The 19319-nt window shown below is 53.5% G+C and overlaps 1 protein-coding gene across 1 annotated transcript in view; it reads right to left on the reverse strand.

The window, feature by feature from the left end:
• LOC144953410 (uncharacterized) overlaps nucleotides 1–18325 on the reverse strand; it is a 50428-nt gene extending 32103 nt beyond the window's left edge. The window contains exons 1-4 of the mRNA XM_078883988.1: nucleotides 18165–18325; nucleotides 16331–16447; nucleotides 7044–8986; nucleotides 1181–1397 (exon numbers count right to left, since the gene is read on the reverse strand). Coding sequence (XP_078740114.1) covers nucleotides 1181–1397; nucleotides 7044–8517 — 1691 coding nt within the window. The 5' untranslated portion in view covers nucleotides 8518–8986; nucleotides 16331–16447; nucleotides 18165–18325. The remainder of the gene's footprint in view (nucleotides 1–1180; nucleotides 1398–7043; nucleotides 8987–16330; nucleotides 16448–18164) is intronic.
• Between the last annotated feature and the right edge of the window lie 994 nt (nucleotides 18326–19319).

Consider the following 19319-nt stretch of genomic DNA (forward strand, 5'->3'; position numbering starts at 1 on the left):
GGTCAGTCGACCCGTGGCACCTGCTGGGTCTGCCCCGTGACCTCCTGCCAGCGGGCGTTCGACACTTCACGTGGCCTCAAGGTGCACATGGCCTGGCACAAGCGTCGTGGTGATGTCATCCGCCACTTAGTGGCAAATGGCGGTTGTTGTTGTTGTTGTGGGAGTGTGGAGCGGTGACGCAACAGTCAGCACTACGAACCCGGCACAGACCCCGAGTTCGATTCCCACTCACCGCCACCACCACCATGGCCACCGCCACCACCACCGCCACCACCACCGCCGCCGCCGCCGCCACCACCGCCACCACGGCCACCACCACCACCGCCACCACCGCCACCACCACCACCGCCACCACCACCGCCACCACCGCCACCACCACCACCGCCACCACCACCGCCACCACCACCATGGCCACCGCCACCACCACGGCCACCACCACCACCGCCACCACCGCCACCACCACCACCACCACCGCCACCACCACCACCACCACCGCCACCACCGCCACGGCCACCACCACCGCCACCCGCCACCACCACGGCCCCCCAGAGTGTGACAGCAGCGATCATCCGAACCGAATCCTGGCCCTCCCCTAGGTCGACTTAGCCTGAACATTTAAAGACCCGAAACGGAGTGCAATAGACATCGGCACTGGGGAGACAAAGACGGCCGTGTGGGCGGGGTTCTGGCCACACCACCACCATTCATAGGCCCTGCTGCTGCTGCTGCTACTCACCAACAGCACTTACCCGAACAGACTGCGTGGGCTACATGGGAGACCTTTGTCTGTGTGCGAGTAGCTACCATCATCACCACCACCACCAGCATGGCCAATACTGACATCACCAGCACCACCCTCACCACTAACAGTTTACCCACCCACCCACCCACTCACCCACCCACCCACCCACTCAACCACCCACCCACTCACTCACCCACCCACTCAACCACCCACCCACTCAACCACCCACCCACTCACCCACTCACCCACCCACTCACCCACCCACCCACTCACCCACCCACCCACTCACCCACCCACCCACTCACCCACTCACCCACCCACCCACTCACCCACCCACCCACCCACTCACCCACTCACCCACTCACCCACCCACCCACTCAACCACCCACCCACTCAACCACCCACCCACCCACTCACCCACCCACCACCCTGACCCACCTCCTGCGGTATTCCTCCCTCTCGCGCCGCGTCATGGCCAGCACGTTGTAGAGGGCGCGCAGCTCGGGGGTGATCGTGTCGGCCTGGGTCGCCATGGCCTGGGTGGTGGGGCGAACCCGGGGCCCGGGGTGCGGGGCGCTGGAGGGCAGCCCGAAGGGGAATCCTGAGCCTGGGGGGGGGCAGCCGCCCTCCCATGATGCATTGCTGCCCGGAGAGCCTGTGGGGGGGGGGGGGGGGGTGTCGTGGTGGTCAGTCTGGAGCCTTGTCCGTCTTGCTCACTCACCCATCAACTCGCTCGCTCGCTCACCGACTCACTCGCTCGCTCACCGACTCACTCGATCGCCCACTCCCCGACTCACTCGCTTGCCCACCCATTCACTCGCTCGCTCACCGACTCACTCGATCGCTCACCCATCCACTCGCTCACTCACCCATCCACTGACTCACTCAACCACCCACTCACTTGCTCACTCAATCCACTCACTCACCTGCTCACCGCCATAATTATCCATCAATACTTCCACCCCCACCTCAAATATCCCAACCACCACCATCACACCTATGACGATCATCACCATCATCACGATTAGCTTATCACCATCATTACAACCACCATCACTACCATTAGCATAATCATTACCACCACCACCATCATCCTCATGACTATGACCATCATCATCATCATCATCATCCTCATAACTATCACTAGCATCATGACCACCACCATCATCCTCATGACGATCACCATCACCACCACCACCAACGTCTTGAGGAAGTAACCAAGTCGAGAGATGCCGCGTGGTGGTTCAGAAGGAAGAGGGTTTCTTCAGAGGATGTCGTGCAACTCACGTCTGCCCTCTGGGACATCCGCAAAGAACCGTGGACAAAAGGCTGGGCTCTGGTCATCCACCGGCTGATCTCATTCGTGATGCTCACCATCTCGCCAATAGCCGAGATCTTCTAAACGGTTCAAACCTTCGCTTCTCCAAAGCTGATCGCGTTCGTAAACCCTCTCCGCCGGGCCCCACCAAATCACAACGCGAACCGTCGGCTACCCACCCGCAGGGGATGGCGAGCGGCTCCAGACGGACTCAAAGCCAAGGCCACCGCAGGGAGCTACACGGCCTAGAGCAGCGGACACCAGTCCCTGGTTGGCACCAGGGAGGCACCAGGGAGCGCTTTCGTGGAAGACAATTTCTTTCATGGACCGGGGGGTGGGTGGGGGTTCATCATTGGGCGGTTTCCCTCTTTTCAAAGAATCCATCCAGCGACGTTTGCTTTTGACTCATTCTGGCTACTCGGGGTTAGTTAGCAGCTTGTGGGCTGACCAACAGAGGGCGGGAAAGAGGCGCGGACGGAAGTGGTCAACAATAAAACAATGGCGGCAGGCCACGCGGCAGACTCAGCTCTCATCTCCTGCCGTGAGGCCCGTTCTTATCAGGAGCGGTAGCAGTCCAGGGGTTGGGGACCCCCCCGACCTAAAGAATCCCACTTCTCTCGGCCCTTCGCTCGCCTCCCCGTTCATTGCGAGGGCTGCCGGGCTCTTGAGGATCTTCGTAAAAACCAATCTTCGGTTTTACAAAGATGTTTTGTTCGCGACGCACGAACAGTCCCCGGGGGGGGGGGGGGCGGGGGGTTGGGGTAGAGCCGACGTCACGGAGTTGCTCCCGTGAGTCGTGCCCGACGAACTGGGACACGCGGCAGGCGCTCGCGGGCGTCAACGCGAGCGGAGCGGCGGTTGCGGTTGAATAACGCGGAGCGATGAGGCGTGGGGAGGTCGTGGGGCGTGGGGCGTGGGGCGTGGGGCGTGGGGCGTGGGACGTGGGGCGGCCTCACGCCTGCCCGGGTCGAGCCTCACTTTGGCATCAAGGTGGATGGAATTCACCGCGGTTTTTGCGGGAGGTGAAACATTTTTTGTTCGGCTTCTGACATGCGGGAAACTCGGGTTGCGAAATCGTTCCGGATGGGACCCCCCCCCTCCCCCCCCTCGCCCGGGCACCGTCTCTGCCCCCCCCGCCTCACCTCGCCCGTCTCTGTGCCGCTCCAAAATCGACGCGTTTGGTCGCCGCCCACAGCGCGACGTGCGGCACATCGCTGGCCTGGCACGGCGCGGCCTCTTTGCCGTGAGCTGCAGAGTTTGCTGGTGTAGACGACGCTACTCGGGTGTAGGAGCTGCAAGTTGTGCTGTCCAGGTTGTTTTGGGGGGGGGGGGGGGGTTAGATAACTAAATGCTGTGTCGTTAAACCCGCCACCACCCGACGCAGCCAACTGGTAAGGGGTCTGTCGCGTAAACAGAACGTGCCAATTCGTTACTAGTACAGCACTAGTGTGTAGTGTAGTGTGTATAGTGTAGTGTATAGTGTAGTGTAGAGTGTAGTGTTGTGTATAGTGTAGTGTGTAGTGTATAGTGTAGTGTATAGTGTAGTGTATAGTGTATAGTGTAGTGTATAGTGTAGTGTATAGTGTAGTGTATAGTGTAGTGTAGTATAGTGTAGTGTAGTATAGTGTAGTGTATAGTGTAGTAGTGTGTAGTGCAGTGTATAGTGTAGTTTGCATTTTGACTGCTTGTGTTGTGGTTATTGCAAACATGATGCCTTGTATAAAGGTGTCAGTTTTTTGTACCAGTTGAAAGGGTAAAAACCTGTCACTATACGCCGACATTCTTTTCACAGACGCTCGAAAAAGCGACGCTTCGTGGAGAGTTGCCGAGGGCTACCACGCCGCCGTGGTCGGATTGCTGCGACCGCGGCGATGAATCACCTCGCCGCCTCAACAATCGTCACCCTGAAAAGCAGTTCCGCTCTCACGTTTGCTCTGGACGCCCCCGTAAGAGACCCCATGGCGTTCTCTGGATCTTTCGCGAAAGTCGCGGAGATAGGTTCAAAATGGATTAAAATAAACAAAAAAAAACACGACTTCTTTTTTATTCTTAGGTTTTTTCGGTAAAGTCACGTAGGTAAAAAATTAAAATTAATAAAAGTAAAATAAAAATAATGCCTCTGAAACACCGTGATTTTATTTTTAATTTTTTATTTTTCTTTTACTTTTATTAATTTTAATTTTTTACCTACGTGACTTTACAGAAAAAAACCTAAGAATATGAATCCTTGCAGTCACGAAAGCTTCAAATCTAGAACGACTTCTTGTTTTCTTTTCCCCACCTGAAGAGGGTTGCTTGCGTTGCGATCGAAACGTCGTGGGTTTTTAGTTTGTTTTCATTAATTTTGAACCTATCTACGCGACTTTGCCAAAAGACCCAAAGAAGATGAATTCTTGCATTCATAATAACATGAATTCCCGTGGGTTACGGCCTCATTGCAAGCAAGCCAAGCTCACCCAGACATCCCTCCAGGCAGGCCGCGTCCATTCACCACATTGACGAGCGGCAGGATTGTTGCCGGGAATGTTGACAACACGGGGGAGACAGGTCACGGCCGGGGAGTTCTTGACTCCCTCTCTGTCTCTCGGTCTCTCCGGTGAAAGTTCTCGCAGAGCGAACGAGTTTGGGCGAACGGCTCTTCCAGCGGGTGGCGTCCCTCGCGTTTGGAATGAAGTCGCGACGAGACGCGATCTCCGCTGGCGCTGCCTACACGAAGCGGCGTGGACGCGGCTTGCCTCCCAGCGTGCCTCCACTCACCTCTCTCGCCTCTCTTTCTCTCTCGCCCCGTCTAACGATGCTGCTGCCACTATGAGACATCTCCTTTACCAGTGGCAAAATATAGTGGTAGGTTTCTAACCTTTCAACTGGTACAAAACTGACACCTTTATACAAGGCATCATGTTTGCAATAACCACAACACAAGCAGTCAAAATGCAAACAAAAAGAAAGAACTCTGATGATGATAATGATATGCACTGTCCTTGAAGTTGATTGGTCCACACCCGAGACAGCTTTCCTTAGAGCCTAGTCTCCATTGGTGTTGGACCAGATGACACCAAAAGGCGCACAACTCAAAGACAGCGCACCATCAGAGTATTGAGAGCTCGGGGTGAAGCATTTACACTATGAGACATCTCCTTTACCAGTGGCAAAATATAGTGATAGGTTTTTACCCTTTCAACTGGTACAAAAACTGACACCTTTACACAAGGCATCATGTTTACAATAAACACAACACAAGCAGTCAAAATGCAAACAAAAGTTGTTTCAGTTGTTTGTTTTCTTTTTGTTTGCATTTTGACTGCTTGTGTTGTGGTTATTGCAAACATGATGCCTTGTATAAAGGTGTCAGTTTTTGTACCAGTTGAAAGGGTAAAAACCTGTTACTAGATGTTGCTGCTGTTTTGCTCGGGGCAATGTCCTCGTTGGCGATGGCGCAACCGGATTGCGCTTTTATTTAGACGTGATCTTTAAAAATTGGAGCCATGCTCTACAAATGGTGCGTTTCACCACCGCCATTTTGTTTGCCAAATCTTTTGATTCCTTATTTGGCAAAAAGTGTTTTAGTTATTCATTTGTATTATATTTTGATTTTTCTTTGACGTGCTGCGTCTGTCACGGAAGCGTTGATGTTGTTGATGATGATGACAGCGGACTCGAGAGATTCTTAGCTCGCAGGGTACTCAAAATAAACTGAACCACCACCACCGTCATCATCGTTATCCCTCTATCACTGCCATCACCACCACCATCATCATCATCACTCCGACTATCACCACCATCACTACCACCATCATCATCACTATGACTATCACCACCACCATCATCACTACCATCACCATCCCTCTATCACCACCACCACCATCATCACTATGACTATCACCATCACCACCACCACCATCATCACTATGACCATCACCATCATCACTATGACCATCACCACCACCATCATCACTATGACTATCACCATCACCACCATCATCACTATGACTATCACCACCACCATCATCACTATGACTATCACCACCACCATCATCATTATCCCTATGACTATCACCACCACCACCATCATCCCTAGGTTTTTTTGGATTAGATCGCGCAAATATAATAATGTGTCATTCAAACCCGCCAACACCCGACACAGCCAACTAGTAAGGGTTGTCACGTAAACAGAACGTGGCATCTCGTCACGAGCACAGCACGAACCGGTTGTGTGTTGGAGAGCCAAGCCACAACATTTGGCTCCCCAACACCCAACCGGTGTGATGTACTTGTCGGGCTTAAACGACACAACACTTAAACATTTACGCGATTTAACCCGAAAGAAAAAACCTCTATTGTGAATGATATTGGTCGCGAAAGCCTGCTACGTGTTAAACATTACCACCATCACCACCATCACCACCAATAACTATCAACTACCATCATCATCGTCCCTATGACCATCACTAACATCATCACCATCATCGCTATGACCATCACCACCATCATCACCATCATCGCTATGACCATCACCACCATCATCACCATCATCGCTATGACCATCACCAGCACCATCACCATCATCCCTATGACCATCACCAGCACCATCACCATCATCGCTATGACCATCACCACCATCATCACCATCATCGCTATGACCATCACCACCATCATCACCATCATCGCTATGACCATCACCAGCACCATCACCATCATCCCTATGACCATCACCACCATCATCACCATCATAATCCCTATGACCATCACCACCATCACCATCATCCCTATGACCATCACCAGCACCATCACCATCATCGCTATGACCATCACCAACATCATCACCATCATCCCTATGACCATCACCAGCACCATCACCATCATCCCTATGACCATCACCAGCACCATCACCATCATCCCTATGACCATCACCACCATCATCACCATCATCCTATGACCATCACCACCACCGCAGCCACGACGACCACCACGACCACCACTCACCGGGATGCCCGAGATATCCGCACCCATCTTCAAATCCCTCCATCGCTGCCCAGTCTCCTCCACCTCCTCCTCCGTCTTCCTCCGACCCTTCGTATCCTTCCCTGCCGACCACCCAGCCTCCCCCTCCCCCTCCAGCGGCCCCGCAGCGCGAGCAGGTCGCCTCCCGCAGGACCCGCAGCTGCGTCTCCAGCGCCCGGTTGCGGCGCTCCAGCTCGTGCACCTTCACCAGGAAGCATCGGAAGCGGATGTTGAGCACCTTCATGTGGTGGAGGTCCGTGCTGAGCTCGCGCCCGAACACCATGCCGGGCCCCGCGCGTCCACCGCCCCCTCCTCCCCCTCCGCCGATGACGACGGCGCCTCCTCCGCCGCCAAATCTACCGCCGGCAAATCCGCCGCCGCCGCCGTAGAGGCTGCCCAGCCTGGCGGCCACGGCGGCCGCCACGGCGTTGGATCTGGCGCGTCCCGGGCTCGTGGTCGACGCCGCCGCCGCCGCTCCTCCGCAAGTCGCCCCCGGACTCGACCTGGGGCCGGCGCTCAGGTCCAGCCCGGGGCTCGCGGAGCCCAGGCCGGGACTCGCCCTCACAGGTCCAGGACTCGATATTGGGCTGGTTCTGAACAGCGCGGGACTCGGCACCGGGCTGGTTCTGAACAGCGCGGGACTGGGTACGGGACTGGTGCTGAATAGACCGGGACTGGGTACGGGACTCGATCTGAGTCCAGGACTCGGCACGGGGCTGGTGCTGAACAGTCCAGGACTGGGCACAGGACTGGTGCTGAACAGCGCAGGACTTGGTACAGGACTCGATCTGAGTCCGGGACTGGGTACTGGACTGGTTCTGAACAGTCCGGGACTGGGTCTGAGTCCGGGACTGGGTCGGGGTCTCAGGAACGACCCTGGAACGGGACTGAGACCCGGAGCCTGCTCCACTAGGCCCGGACTCAAGTTCCCAAGCTGCCCCAAGCCTCCTCCTCCACCTCCTCCTCCGTCTCTCTCCCCGTAGCAGCGGGCGAGGCGATGGCCGCCGCCGTACGGGCTGCCCGGCGTCTCTCTGTCGGGAGCGGCCGCCCCCGCCCTGCCCAGGGGAAGCGAACTCCCAAGGCCGGACATGGAGGAGGAGTAGGAGGAGGTGGTGGAGGAGGAGAAGGAGGGGGAGGAGGAGGAGGGGAACGAGGAGGGGGAGAAGGGGCTGAGAGGAGGCCCCAATCCGGCCCGGCCCGGGCTGGGCGGTCTGTAGGCCTGCATCAGCGCGGCTCTGCTGCTGCTGCCGCTGCTGCCGCTGGAGTACGGCGACTGCGGCGGTGACGGCTGCGGCGTCGTGGGGCAGCGGACGAGGTGGTTCCCGCGGTGCGGCGAGGTCAGCGCCGCCGCCGCCAGAGAGCCGGGGGGGGGCGTGCGGGAGCCAAGGCCGCCCGCGCCGGGAGTCCAAGTCGGGTCCGGGCTGCAACCGCCATCGTGGCTCCGCAGGACGTTCATTGTGTCGCCAACGGAGCCGGGACGCCGCCTCGCCTCCACGTCCGCGTGTGGACGTGTGCAGAGGAGTTAATGGCTGGCCCTACGTAAGATGGCCAACCGCTAAGCAAAAGACCCTATCAAGATGGCTGATTGCAGTACAGTAGTCTGTTAGTGGAAGTCTTCACCCCTACCAAGATGGCTGAGAGGTACAGTAGTCTGTTGGTTGAAGTCTTCCCCCTACCAAGATGGCTGAGAGGTACAGTAGTCTGTTGGTGGAAGTCTTCCCCCTACCAAGATGGCTGAGAGTTACAGTAGTCTGTTGGTGGAAGTCTTCCCTCTACCAAGATGGCTGAGAGGTACAGTAGTCTGTTGGTGGAAGTCTTCCCCCTACCAAGATGGCTGATAGCAGTAGTCTGGCGTCTTCCCGAGGTAAGATGGCTGCTTGCCGTCTGCGACACTGTACTTGGCACTGTACGAGCAACGTCGTTCCCTGCAAAAGATGGCGGGAAAACGCAAACACCGTCGTGGAATTAGTAGCAGCTCTCCCGTACCAAGATGGCTGTCAGTGTGAGTGTCTGTGTGGGGAGCGGTGGCACAGTGGTTAGCGCGCTGCGCTGCAAACCCGGGAGAGACCCGAGTTCGATTCCCGCTCAGGTCCACGACCACGAGGGTGACACCAGCACCCATCTCGACAACCGGTCCAGGGGCGGGTCTCCTCCCCTAGGTCGACTCAGCCTCAAATGAGTACGGTACCTGGTGCCGTGGTGTGTAGTCAACATCGCCACTAGAGGAGACAAAGGTGGCCGGGAAGGGCGCGGTACTGGTCACCCACCCCCAGTGGGTGAGTGAATGGATGAGTGAGTGAATTCATGAGTGGGTGAGTGAATGGATGAGTGAGTGAATGGGTGAGTAGATCAGTGGGTGAGTGAATGGATGAGTGGGTGAGTGAATGAGAAGATCAGTGGATGAGTGCATGAGTGGGTGAGTGAATGGATGAAGTGAGTGAATTCATGAGTGGGTGAGTGAATGGATGAGTGAGTGAATGGGTGAGTAGATCAGTGGGTGAGTGAATGGATGAGTGGGTGAGTGAATGAGAAGATCAGTGGATGAGTGCATGAGTGGGTGAGTGAATGGATGAAGTGAGTGAATTCATGAGTGGGTGAGTGAATGGATGAGTGAGTGAATGGGTGAGTAGATCAGTGGGTGAGTGAATGGATGAGTGGGTGAGTGAATGAGAAGAGCAGTGGATGAGTGCATGAGTGGGTGAGTGAATGGATGAGTGAGTGAATTCATGAGTGGGTGAGTGAATGGATGAGTGAGTGAATGGGTGAGTAGATCAGTGGGTGAGTGAATGGATGAGTGGGTGAGTGAATGAGAAGATCAGTGGATGAGTGCATGAGTGGGTGAGTGAATGGATGAAGTGAGTGAATTCATGAGTGGGTGAGTGAATGGATGAGTGAGTGAATGGGTGAGTAGATCAGTGGGTGAGTGAATGGATGAGTGGGTGAGTGAATGAGAAGAGCAGTGGATGAGTGCATGAGTGGGTGAGTGAATGGATGAGTGAGTGAATTCATGAGTGGGTGAGTGAATGGATGAGTGAGTGAATGGGTGAGTAGATCAGTGGGTGAGTGAATGGATGAGTGGGTGAGTGAATGAGAAGATCAGTGGATGAGTGCATGAGTGGGTGAGTGAATGGATGAAGTGAGTGAATTCATGAGTGGGTGAGTGAATGGATGAGTGAGTGAATGGGTGAGTAGATCAGTGGGTGAGTGAATGGATGAGTGGGTGAGTGAATGAGAAGATCAGTGGATGAGTGCATGAGTGGGTGAGTGAATGGATGAAGTGAGTGAATTCATGAGTGGGTGAGTGAATGGATGAGTGAGTGAATGGGTGAGTAGATCAGTGGGTGAGTGAATGGATGAGTGGGTGAGTGAATGAGAAGATCAGTGGATGAGTGCATGAGTGGGTGAGTGAATGGATGAAGTGAGTGAATTCATGAGTGGGTGAGTGAATGGATGAGTGAGTGAATGGGTGAGTAGATCAGTGGGTGAGTGAATGGATGAGTGGGTGAGTGAATGAGAAGAGCAGTGGATGAGTGCATGAGTGGGTGAGTGAATGGATGAGTGAGTGAATTCATGAGTGGGTGAGTGAATGGATGAGTGAGTGAATGGGTGAGTAGATCAGTGGGTGAGTGAATGGATGAGTGGGTGAGTGAATGAGAAGATCAGTGGATGAGTGCATGAGTGGGTGAGTGAATGGATGAAGTGAGTGAATTCATGAGTGGGTGAGTGAATGGATGAGTGAGTGAATGGGTGAGTAGATCAGTGGGTGAGTGAATGGATGAGTGGGTGAGTGAATGAGAAGATCAGTGGATGAGTGCATGAGTGGGTGAGTGAATGGATGAAGTGAGTGAATTCATGAGTGGGTGAGTGAATGGATGAGTGAGTGAATGGGTGAGTAGATCAGTGGGTGAGTGAATGGATGAGTGGGTGAGTGAATGAGAAGATCAGTGGATGAGTGCATGAGTGGGTGAGTGAATGGATGAAGTGAGTGAATTCATGAGTGGGTGAGTGAATGGATGAGTGAGTGAATGGGTGAGTAGATCAGTGGGTGAGTGAATGGATGAGTGGGTGAGTGAATGAGAAGATCAGTGGATGAGTGCATGAGTGGGTGAGTGAATGGATGAGTGAGTGAATTCATGAGTGGGTGAGTGAATGGATGAGTGAGTGAATGGGTGAGTAGATCAGTGGGTGAGTGAATGGATGAGTGGGTGAGTGAATGAGAAGATCAGTGGATGAGTGCATGAGTGGGTGAGTGAATGGATGAGTGAGTGAATTCATGAGTGGGTGAGTGAATGGATGAGTGAGTGAATGGGTGAGTAGATCAGTGGGTGAGTGAATGGATGAGTGGGTGAGTGAATGAGAAGATCAGTGGATGAGTGCATGAGTGGGTGAGTGAATGGATGAAGTGAGTGAATTCATGAGTGGGTGAGTGAATGGATGAGTGAGTGAATGGGTGAGTAGATCAGTGGGTGAGTGAATGGATGAGTGGGTGAGTGAATGAGAAGAGCAGTGGATGAGTGCATGAGTGGGTGAGTGAATGGATGAGTGAGTGAATTCATGAGTGGGTGAGTGAATGGATGAGTGAGTGAATGGGTGAGTAGATCAGTGGGTGAGTGAATGGATGAGTGGGTGAGTGAATGAGAAGATCAGTGGATGAGTGCATGAGTGGGTGAGTGAATGGATGAAGTGAGTGAATTCATGAGTGGGTGAGTGAATGGATGAGTGAGTGAATGGGTGAGTAGATCAGTGGGTGAGTGAATGGATGAGTGGGTGAGTGAATGAGAAGATCAGTGGATGAGTGCATGAGTGGGTGAGTGAATGGATGAAGTGAGTGAATTCATGAGTGGGTGAGTGAATGGATGAGTGAGTGAATGGGTGAGTAGATCAGTGGGTGAGTGAATGGATGAGTGGGTGAGTGAATGAGAAGATCAGTGGATGAGTGCATGAGTGGGTGAGTGAATGGATGAAGTGAGTGAATTCATGAGTGGGTGAGTGAATGGATGAGTGAGTGAATGGGTGAGTAGATCAGTGGGTGAGTGAATGGATGAGTGGGTGAGTGAATGAGAAGATCAGTGGATGAGTGCATGAGTGGGTGAGTGAATGGATGAAGTGAGTGAATTCATGAGTGGGTGAGTGAATGGATGAGTGAGTGAATGGGTGAGTAGATCAGTGGGTGAGTGAATGGATGAGTGGGTGAGTGAATGAGAAGATCAGTGGATGAGTGCATGAGTGGGTGAGTGAATGGATGAAGTGAGTGAATTCATGAGTGGGTGAGTGAATGGATGAGTGAGTGAATGGGTGAGTAGATCAGTGGGTGAGTGAATGGATGAGTGGGTGAGTGAATGAGAAGATCAGTGGATGAGTGCATGAGTGGGTGAGTGAATGGATGAGTGAGTGAATTCATGAGTGGGTGAGTGAATGGATGAGTGAGTGAATGGGTGAGTAGATCAGTGGGTGAGTGAATGGATGAGTGGGTGAGTGAATGAGAAGATCAGTGGATGAGTGCATGAGTGGGTGAGTGAATGGATGAAGTGAGTGAATTCATGAGTGGGTGAGTGAATGGATGAGTGAGTGAATGGGTGAGTAGATCAGTGGGTGAGTGAATGGATGAGTGGGTGAGTGAATGAGAAGATCAGTGGATGAGTGCATGAGTGGGTGAGTGAATGGATGAGTGAGTGAATTCATGAGTGGGTGAGTGAATGGATGAGTGAGTGAATGGGTGAGTAGATCAGTGGGTGAGTGAATGGATGAGTGGGTGAGTGAATGAGAAGATCAGTGGATGAGTGCATGAGTGGGTGAGTGAATGGATGAGTGAGTGAATTCATGAGTGGGTGAGTGAATGGATGAGTGAGTGAATGGGTGAGTAGATCAGTCGGTGAGTGAATGGATGAGTGAGTGAATGGGTGAGTAGATCAGTGGATGAGTGCATGAGTGGGTGAGTTCAGGGACCGCAGAGTTTTTGACCACCACAACTAAAAAAGATATAATTAATCAGCCGTCCATACAAAACGTGAATTGCTTTCAAAGAGCCAATTAATTGATTAATTGATCCGGGCATGCATCGTCACTGCATCTGAGCACGTGTGCTAAACGTGGAATCGATTGGACGACAAGGAGCGGACGAGATTCCGACGACACGATTTGACGATTTGACCACGACACACACACAGGGCTCAAGTGAAGTGTGAAACCAGCGCTGCGTTTTGTTTAAATCTGTTCCTATGTTTTCTAATGTACCATTCGAGGCCCACTCAGCTACGTCGCTCTTGTTTGCAGGAGCGACCTGGAAACAAGTGACGGCTCTACGAAGTAGTCGACATCGTCATCATCCTCAGGAAATGTAAATCATCCAGACACCCAAAACGCGCGGCGGTGACCTCGATTCAAGGTGCGCTGGTGGGAAAACCACGTGGGGAGCACCCCGGCTGGCCGGGCCGGCGGAGAGTCCAAGTTGATGTACTAGGTGTAGCCCTGTGAGCCATTCGGCTCTTGAATCGGGTGCAACCGCACCTGATGAGTTAATGATGACGTCACCCTGCTGCTGCTGCTGCTCTATATAAGAACGGGAGACACAGCAGAGCCTCACCATTCTGGCGAATTGCCCGATGATGCTGGATGCAACTACCAGCGAAACGTCGTGCTACTCAAATTGTAAATGTTGTGGTTTCACGCTTCAACACACCGGTGGGCTAAAGCAGTGAACTATTTGTCTTTTGTCAACGTGACACTTTTTTACTGATTGGTCGTGTCGGGTGGTGGAGGGTTTATAAATAACGCGATCTAAACCCAAAAACGTTGATTATGAAAAAACAAAAACATGAACCAGAAAACATCTTAAAGTGAATAAGTGACTGAGTGCAAACAAAAAATCCAAGAAAAGACAGAAAAATATTGCAAAAAAAACACCGCACACCAACGCAACATCCCAGTGGGATGCAAGTCAAACAACAACAACAACAACCACAAGACAACTTTGGAACCTCATTTGCCAGTAAAAAATATGATAATTGTTTTTTTACCATTCTATTTGGCAACAAAACTGACACCTTTTTTACGAGGAGTCATGTTTGCATAGACCACAATACCTGCAGTCGTAATGCAAACAAAAACATAACTCTGATAATGTATGCACTGTCCTTGAAGTTGATTGGTCCACACCCGAGACAGCTTTCCTTAGTCTCACATGGGTTGGACCAGATGACTAACTCTGTACTACAACAACACAAACATGGCCAAACCAAAACACTTTTCGAAATCACCAAAATAAAGCCACGAAAGCAATGAAACAGTGGTGATCATAGGAACTGTGACGGAATTTTCACGAGAGAGACGTGAGGCTCTGGACCAAACGCGACCTCCTGCGTAGCGGCGAAGGGGTCAACATCTTGAGCGGCCGAACAAACAGCTTCCAGATTTAGAGCGGAGCGGTAAAAATAGTGAAGATCCCCCGTGTAGCCTCTAGCAGGCTGCAGGGGCAAGTGCGGTCAGTAGCAACTGCACACAGACAAAGATCCCCCGTGTAGCCTCCGACTGGCTGCAGGGGCAAGTGCGGTCAGTAGCAACTGCACACAGACAAAGATCCCCCGTGTAGCCTCCGACTGGCTGTAGGGGCAAGTGCGGTCAGTAGCAACTGCACACAGACAAAGATCCCCCGTGTAGCCTCCGACTGGCTGTAGGGGCAAGTGCGGTCAGTAGCAACTGCACACAGACAAAGATGCCCCGTGTAGCCTCTAGCAGGCTGCAGGGACAAGTGCTGTCAGTAGCAACTGCACACAGACAAAGATGCCCCGTGTAGCCTCTAGCAGGCTGTAGGGGCAAGTGCTGTCAGTAGCGAGTAGCAGCACCTATGGAGGCTACCGGCACTGTGGCTACACACAGAGGGGGTGGGTGCCCACCACCACCACGCCCGGCCGCCTTTGTCTCCCCAGTGCTAGCGATGTTCACTACACAACCACCACCACTGCACCAGCTACTCATCTGAGGCCGAGGCGACCTATGGGAGGCCCAGAACTGGATCAGATAATCGTCGCTGGTGGTGTTGGTGGCCATGGGCAGGAATCGAACTCGGGTGGCCGGGTTCGTAGCGCAGCGTAGTGCTACGAGCTACACTACCGACACACACACACAGACACACACACAGAGACACACACAGAGACAAACACACACAGACACACACACAGACACACACACAGAGACACACACAGACACACACACAGACACACACACAGACACACACACAGACACACACACACAGACACACACAGACACACACACAGACACACACACAGAGACACACACAGACACACACACACAGACACACACACAGAGACAAACACACAGACACACACACAGACACACGCATAGAGACAAACACACAGACACACACACAGACACACACACAGAGACAAACACACAGACACACACACAGAGACAAACACACAGAGACACACACACATAGACACACACACAGACACACACATAGAGACAAACACACAGAGACACACACAGACACGCACACACAGACACGCGCACACACAGACACACGCACACACAGACACACGCACAGACACACGCACACACAGAGACACACACACAGACACACACAGAGACACACACACAGACACACGAGCAGACACATGCACACACAGAGACACACACACAGAGACACACACACACAGACACACAGACACACGCACAGACACAAAGACAAATGTACTCACTCACACACTCACGCGCGTTTGAGTGTCAGCCACGGGGAGAAGGAGTGAGTGTGTTTGTGAGTGGGTGAGTGGGTGAGCGGGTGGGCGGGTGGGCGAGTGGGTGAGTGGGTGAGCGAGTGGGTGAGCGAGTGGGTGGGCGAGTGGGTGAGCGAGTGGGTGAGCGAGTGGGTGGGCGAGTGGGTGGGCGAGTGGGTGAGCGAGTGGGTGAGCGAGTGGGTGAGCGAGTGGGTGAGCGAGTGGGTGGGCGAGTGGGTGGGCGAGTGGGTGAGCGAGTGGGTGAGCGAGTGGGTGGGCGAGTGGGTGAGCGAGTGGGTGAGCGAGTGGGTGGGCGAGTGGGTGAGCGAGTGGGTGAGCGAGTGGGTGAGCGAGTGGGTGAGCGAGTGGGTGGGCGAGTGGGTGGGCGAGTGGGTGGGCGAGTGGGTGAGCGAGTGGGTGAGCGAGTGGGTGAGCGAGTGGGTGGGCGAGTGGGTGGGCGAGTGGGTGAGCGAGTGGGTGAACGAGTGGGTGAGCGAGTGGGTGGGTGAGCGAGTGGGTGCTCTATCCGATGCTCACCATCGGCTCCTGTTGATTCCCGATCTCCGCTCCGGGCTTTTTTTTCCCTCCTGTGGGGTTCCCGGATGTCCTCGCTCCCTTCCCTCTGCTGGTTCTCTGCCTCCTCCTCCCCACGCTCTGCATGGACGAGGTCGCACGTCCACCAGTTACACCGTGAGGTCAAAGGTGGACAATCACAGAGACCCACAGACTCACCACACAGAGACCCACACACTCACCACACAGAGACCCACAGACTCACCACACAGAGACCCAAAGACTCACCACACAGAGACCCACAGACTCACCACACAGAGACCCACAGACTCACCACACAGAGACCCACAGACTCACCACACAGAGACCCACAGACTCAGCACACAGAGACCCACAGACTCACCACACAGAGACCCACAGACTCACCACACAGAGACCCACAGACTCACCACACAGAGACCCACAGACTCACCACACAGAGACGCATAGACTCATCACACAGAGACCCAGACTCATCCCTATAGAATGCGCCTATATTCTTATCAATAGTATCATATTAAGCAACGGACGGCATCCATACTTAACTAGTGTATGATATGTGAGAGTGTCCATTTAACAGATACAGTAGATCATTATATAGAAAAATACAATGCATTGATTGTATGCTTATTCATTGTATCATTTGTACAACCTTGACGGCTTGTATACTTATCGAGTGTATGCTATGTGAGAGTAATACAAATGACATCATAAACATCACCATCATCACCACCACCATCATCACCATCACCACCATCACCATAATAATCACCACCATCACAATCACCATAATCACCATAATCACCACCATAATCACCACCATCACCATCATTTATCATCACCATCACCACCACCATCAGCACCACCATCATCATCACCACCATCATCATCACCATCATCATCACAATCACCACCACCATCACCACCACCATCACCATGTTCAGTACAGTACTCACCACTCACCATCCAACACTAGCACCACAGACAAAGCTCCCCAGTATAGCCTCTAGCAGGCTATAGGGGCAAGTGCTGTCAGTAGCAATTACACACAGACAAAGCTCCCCCAGGTAGCCTCTAGCAGGCTGTAGGGGCAAGTGCTGTCAGTAGCGAGTAGCAGCACCTATGGAGGCTACCGGCACTGTGGCACACACAGAGGGGGTGGGTGGCCAGCACCACGCCCGGCCGCCTTTGTCTCCCCAGTGCTAGCGATGTTTACTACACCACCACCGTTGCACCAGGTACTCGTTTGCTACTGAGTCGACCTAGGGGAGGCCCAGGACCGGTTCAGATAATCGTCACTGGCGGTGTTGGCCGTGAGCGGGAATCGAACTCGGGTCGCCGGGTTCGTAGCGCAGCGTAGCGCTAACCGCTGCACCACCGCTCCCCACTCACATCACCATCAGCACACAGTAAATACTCACCATCACTACCACTACCGTCACCACCAACACCACCACTATCACTACCATCACCATTATTACCATCAGCACCACCACCACTACCAGCACCACTACCACTACCAGCACCACCATCACTACCACCATCATTACCATCACCACCACCATCATTACCATCACCACCACCATCACTACCAGCACCACCACCACTACCAGCACCACTACCACTACCAGCACCACTACCACTACCAGCACCACTACCAGCACCACCATCACTACCACCATCACTACCAGCACTACCACCATCAGCACCAGCACCATCACCACTACCAGCACCATCACCACCACCATCACCACTACCAGCACCACTACCAGCACCACCACCACCATCAGCACCATCACCACCACAGCGAGGCATTTACCGGTTTCTGAAGCACGGCGTCTTTTGCTGAGTGCAAGGCCTCTCCCCGTGTCTCTCTCTCCCCGTGTATCTCTCTCCCCGTGTGTCTCTCTCCCCGTGTCTTCCTCTCCCCGTGTCTCTCTCCCCGTGTCTCTCCCCGTGTCTCCCTCTCCCCGTGTCTCCCTCTCCCCGTGTCTGTCTCTCCCCGTGTCTCTCTCCCCGTGTCTCTCTCTCCCCGTGTCTCTGTCTCTCTCCCCGTCTCTCTGTCTCCGCCTGTCTCCCTCCCTCTCTCTGTGTGAGTGCCCAGGGAGAGACAAAGGGGGCTGTCTGTGGTGACGTCTTCGCTAACTCCGCCCGCTCCGAGACTCGCTCTTCTCGTTATGGAGATTCTCTCAAACTCGAGATTCCTCCCCTCCCCTCTCCCCTCTCTCTCCCCAACATTCCTCGTCTCCAGAGGCCTCTAGCGGCCTCTCGTGGCCACTAGCGGCCTCTAGCGGTCTCTGATAGTAACGGAGAGATGCTGAGAATGAAGGGGGCGAGAGGCGTTCTCGTGATCACATTCATGAGTTTTTTTTTCAGTTTTCAGGTTCATTTATTTGGTGTAGCCCTGTGAGCCATTCGGCTCTTGAATCGGGTGCAACCGCAACAAACAAAAAACAAAAACATGAACAAGAAAACGTCTAAAGGTGACTATGTGACTAAGTGCAAACAGAAAATCCAAGAAAAGACAGGAAAATATTGCAGACAAAGCACCGCACACCAACGCTGTGTGCAAACATCCCAGTGGGATGCAAGTCAAACACCAACAAGCACAAGACCAGGTAGCTTCCACACAGCGTTACGCAACCGATGAAAAGATATTGCCGCTCGACTGATTCGGAGTGAGACCTCTGCTGATAAACCGGAGCCGGTCATGAGCACACTGCCCAGGTATGGGAAACTCTCCACTCTCTCCACAACTGCCCCATCACCAATTTGGAGTTGTGGGGGTGGAGTGTCCGATGGTACAAAATACCCAGGCAGGTGCTTAGTTTTGGTGGGGCTGATGGTAAGGCCCCACCTCCTAGTGGCAAGCTCCAGGTTCAGCAGCAGCGCCTCCAACATGGTTGAGCAATAGGGAGCCATCCCTTGACCGCACCCGGGCATGAATCAGCCTCCCATTGTACCTGTACCAGAT

The sequence above is a fragment of the Lampetra fluviatilis genome, chromosome 76 (assembly GCF_964198595.1).
Source record: "Lampetra fluviatilis chromosome 76, kcLamFluv1.1, whole genome shotgun sequence".
In the NCBI taxonomy this organism is placed as follows: domain Eukaryota; kingdom Metazoa; phylum Chordata; class Hyperoartia; order Petromyzontiformes; family Petromyzontidae; genus Lampetra; species Lampetra fluviatilis.